At 29.4% G+C, this 5022-nt stretch overlaps 1 protein-coding gene across 1 annotated transcript; it reads right to left on the reverse strand.

Annotated features, from left to right (window-relative positions):
- Positions 1-2434: 2434 nt before the first annotated feature.
- On the reverse strand, positions 2435-3839 carry LOC107032566 (peroxidase 2-like). The gene is made up of 3 exons (XM_015234174.2): positions 3561-3839; positions 3276-3470; positions 2435-3182 (listed from the first exon to the last, which is right to left on the reverse strand). Exons 1-3 carry the CDS (start codon positions 3768-3770, stop codon positions 2631-2633), a joined length of 957 nt encoding a protein of 318 aa, XP_015089660.1. The 5' UTR covers positions 3771-3839; the 3' UTR covers positions 2435-2630.
- Between the last annotated feature and the right edge of the window lie 1183 nt (positions 3840-5022).

Here is a 5022-nt window from a genome sequence, read left to right on the forward strand (position 1 = left end):
TATATATATATAGTTTTAAACCTATAATATTAAAATTTTAATCGCTAGAGAATAACTTAGAATCGATGATTCATTATCTGATAAATCACAAGAATGACAATAATATTGAATATTTGTTTTTTAGTTTTACATAGATTTATACAATTAAAATACATGATCTAATTTTACTTCCTTTTAATATTTAGTCATGTAACTAATACTTACACTTATTTTAGCATGATTTAGTAGTTGTATGATCAATTTCATTATGACTTATTAATTTGCAACATTTGTTTTACCCGATTTTTTTTTTTTGGATATTTTAGTGTCATTAATTAAATCATATTTTTTGTTATTTTCTTGATAAATAACTTAGATAGTTGCATTTTGGTAGAACTAACGAAATATTTGAAATACAACTAAATTATATGTTTTTATGAATACTTTATCGAAAAATCCAAAAATCCGAAAAACCCGAAAAAATCCGAAGTTGAAACATCCAAGTTTTATTGGTTTGGTTTGGTTTATCAATTCAAAAACCCGACACAAATAGTTTGGTTTGATATTCGAAAAACCCGAACCAACCCGATCATGTACACCCCTAGTTGGTTGTTCTACAATCTAATCTTGACTAAATGAAACTTTGAGCCAACTTTAAATGTTTATGTACTAATTTTATCTTTAATTCAACGTCTTATTCACGATTTCATTTTTTACATATTATATCCAACCATGTGCTTTGGTCACTACAACAAAAATGACCATTAGCGACATTTAATTCTTAATTGACGATTTCATTTTTTACATATTATATCCAACCATGTGCTTTAGTCACTACAACAAAAGTGATCATTAGCGGCATTTAATTCTTAATTGACGATTTCATTTTTTACATATTATATCCAACCATGTGCTTTAGTTACTACAACAAAAATGACCATTAGCGGCATTTAATTCTTAATTGCCGCTAAATATGTTTTTTAGCGGCAATAGTCACTCTTTGTATATGTCCCTAAAGCCTTAAGCGATACTGGTTCTAACGACACTTAACAAATACCGGTAAAAACTTTAGCACTCTTTATTAGTGTCAATATTTAATGCCGCTAAAGCCTAAAAATTGTTTTTGTTGTAGTGAGTGATAGTTTGTATCGATGGTGCTTCTTTGGAGAATGATTTTGTTCTCACTATTTGTAACCAAGACATGCTAAGGATAAATCTTAATTCAATTCTATCGCACGAAATAAAAATAAGGAAGGCTTTCAGAAATTGTTTGGTTAATTGAAAAAAAAAAGGAGTCGAATAACTTTTTATTATATTTTGATACGAAATAAAAAAGGAAAATGGTAATCCGGTTGGTATGTTAGAACTTCATATAAATATGCATATTGACAAATTTAAATGACGATTGACTAAATAAATTTGTCTTATCCATTTAATTAAGTGTTAAAATCATTTACCCCTCCAACTTTGCTTTTAAGACTGGTTAAGAATATCTACTAATATTCCAAAATATCTATTTATTAAAAGTTGTGTTAAATAATTGAATGGTTATAACCTAACCCATGTTTAGCTAGCTAGCCCATTTTTAGGTAGACCATCTTATGAATTAATACTTTGGATGAGTCATTATTTTGGCCATCTATATATTAACTAACTAAATGGTGCGGTCCATTTAGTTAAAATGCAAGTAAAAATAAACGAAGAGAATATTTAGTATATCTCAGTAGGAAGATTAAAAATTGCTCTACGTAACCTTGTAAATAAATGCATTTCCATTCACTAAAAAAAAGAACTTTTTATTTTCACTTATCTTCTCTTCTTTAGTGGATCGGAATTGGGATTTGTGTAGCATAATAATTGAGAGATGTAATTCAAAAAACCTACTTTTGATGTGTATAACGTTTTTTTCCTGTTAAAAATTGTGTCATTTTGTTTGGCCTAATTCATGTGTTTTGGTTTGGACCAATAAGTGTATATTAACTTCTACCAAACTCAAATTTGTTCATAACTTAACCTAATAGTAAGAAATATCAATTATTTTTCTCTATTTTAATTCGACATTAATTACTTATTTTTCTTAAATTATTTTTGAAGATCTAATATTAAATATCAATTAATTAATTTAGTATGGTAAAATAGTAATGTCAATCGCAATTTTTTCAAGGATCATGTTAAATCCAAATATAACAAATAAAAATACATTTTCATTGCTAAGTATCTTCTCTAAATACTTGTTAATGTTGTGGTGTCAGATTGAGTACAAAGTTAAAAATAAGTCCTAGACATGTATGTGGTGTAAATTGAAATTTTAAGAATTTGTTTAAATTGATTTATTTTAAATGATTTTTTAGTCTAAATGATTTTAAAAATCTTTTTCTAGTGTGTACGTTACATAGGGACGACTGATGCAATTAATTTCATAATATGCTAGTCAAACAACTTTGAGGAAAATCAATTTAATTTCTGGACAGCTTAGAACTGCATAATCCAATTTCTTCGAAAAAAACAAATCACCATACAACTCTCTGTTCACAATAAACTTATTTTTGTAGGTAAAAAAAACAACAACGGTTACAAAATGAATAAAAATCACAATTAAAATTGAAAATAATCAAATTATTGAAACACACAGCTTGATTTCATTAGCAACATTAGTTCACCCTCCTGCAATCGATACGAATTTGGCCTTCATTTCCGGTCAGCGGCTTGATATTACCCATTTTAATCATAGACTTAGCAAAATCTTTTGAAAAAGTTCTTAAGTTCGTACTATAGGTTTTAACAAGCTCATCAGTCTCTCCTCCGCTAAAGAGTGCTTGATCAGAATGCAAAAGCCCTTTCTTGGACACCAAGTTACTAAAATATTTTGAGTCGAAAAGAGCAGATGTAGGATCTAGGGAAGCAAGATTGGAATCACCACCACTTCGCGGACAATTTGCTTGACGTTGACTTGCAAAGGTAGAGTCGATGTTGTTAGTCTCATTATAGATGCGATTCCTGAAGGTGAAACACTGAGCAAACCCTAGTGTGTGGCCACCGGAGAGAGCCACGAGGTCTTCCTCATCCAAACCTTGCTTCTTAAAATTGTCAATAAGTGCAGGTAAGTCCATCAACGGTGTTGGAATGTCATTATTGGCAGTAGTTCTACTTGCTGTAGTCGAATCCCTTCTTCCTAGTTCCACTTCCCATGTTGGTCCATGTAACTGTGTCAATGTAACAAAATACTTATCAGTTCAATTATACACTAAACTAACTTTAGCTTCTATATGTTAGGGGGAAAAAGGAGTAATACGCACAGCAACAACGGAGTCACGAGCTGCAACAGCCAAGATGTCTGCACAAGATATAACTGGACGTCCACAAACTTTATCAACTTCTGACTTAATTCTATCAATCACCTCAAATCCTCTTGCAGAATTGTTATTAGCACGAGCGGTCTTTTCACTGTCAATAGTAGATGTTTGATCAAGAAGAATTGAAGCGTCACAACCCTGCATTTATCATTATAATAATCAGTAACAACATCTCAAGCAATAACCAAACATTGTTAACTAGCTAGGAGAGAAAGAAATTAAACTGACGTTAACGAAACAATCATGAAAATGTAATCGTAGCAAAGAGGCACCCATTCGCCTTTCTTGGCTGATTGCATCCTCAACAACCCGTTTAATGGTTGGTAAAGCTTGGGGACAAATATCATCATAGAAATCATCTGACAAATCCGAAAAAACTATATTTGCTAGCGAAAACATGACTAACACATGAAGAAGCAGGAAGCTAGTTGAAGCCATTTTTTGTATAATTACTATATAGAGACTCTATGAAGTTGTATATACACTTGTTTGTTATGTTTATGATTTTGTGATGATGAGAATAAAATGGAGGCTGTATTTATAGGTAAAAAATAATGTTGACAATAGTAACACGACAATGGTTCTAGGTTTAGCAACTTTCATAAGAATGAGCCACAGTTTTGACAATTTCTAAAAAGACTATTTTTAATTTTCTAGTATGTTGAAATATTACATGCACGAAATGTTCAGACTGAGAAATTGATAATCATATTGCAACTTGGAGTGGGTCGTAGGTATTATAATTAAAAGACTATCAAATATCAATATTGACTTGGCAAATAAACAGTACTAACTACGACTTAATTACTCATCAACTATATATATGATATAGCATTTAAATAAATATTTCCAAAATTGAAGAAGAATGTACTTAGTTGATAGTTTGGTCTAATAATGGTCTTGCTGTTAATAGCTTGATCCATTAATTAATAATATTGATATTTTAAAACCAAACTATTTGCACTAAGGGTATTTCAAATCAAATTATCGACTATAACAACATTTAAGAAAACTGTTAACTAAGATATTATTATTATTCAAATTCACATAATATAAGGACATTTCTGACCCTTTTTTTTGTTAAAGTATCCTCTTTAAATTCAGAAAAATATCGAAATGTAGAAAGACGAATAACAACGTGGACTTAAAACGTAACCGATATGCAAATAATTTAGTTATAATGATAATAGCCTTGATTTGTTCATTAAAGAATAGAGTGGATAAATGCCATTGGTCTAATTTATTTATTGGCTCATTCATTAATCATTAATTATATGGTACGTTAATTCTATATATATTAATCAATTACTAGTCCATGGCCATATATAACGTGTATCACCGAAAAATCTTTTAAACAAAATATTGATGAAGAGAAGATATGTGGCAGTAGATCAACAACTACGTTTGAACAATACATTTTTATGTCTCTTTTAATTTGTTTATACTGATTTTGTAGAATGAAAGTGATGTAATTTGTATTAATTGAACTTGGTTATAATGTGGCAAAATTATCTCCGCAACAAAAGGAATTTTTTAAGCTTTAGATAAAATTATGTGTAAATTTTGCATATAGCATTTTTTATAGTAATATTTTCAAGCTATAGCATTAGATTTTGAGTTTCAATATATGACATTTAATATCTCAAGTTATAACATATTATTAGGAAAAAAAAGTTGATTTAAAATATTG

This window comes from Solanum pennellii, chromosome 10 (assembly GCF_001406875.1).
Source record: "Solanum pennellii chromosome 10, SPENNV200".
Taxonomy (NCBI): Eukaryota; Viridiplantae; Streptophyta; class Magnoliopsida; order Solanales; family Solanaceae; genus Solanum; species Solanum pennellii.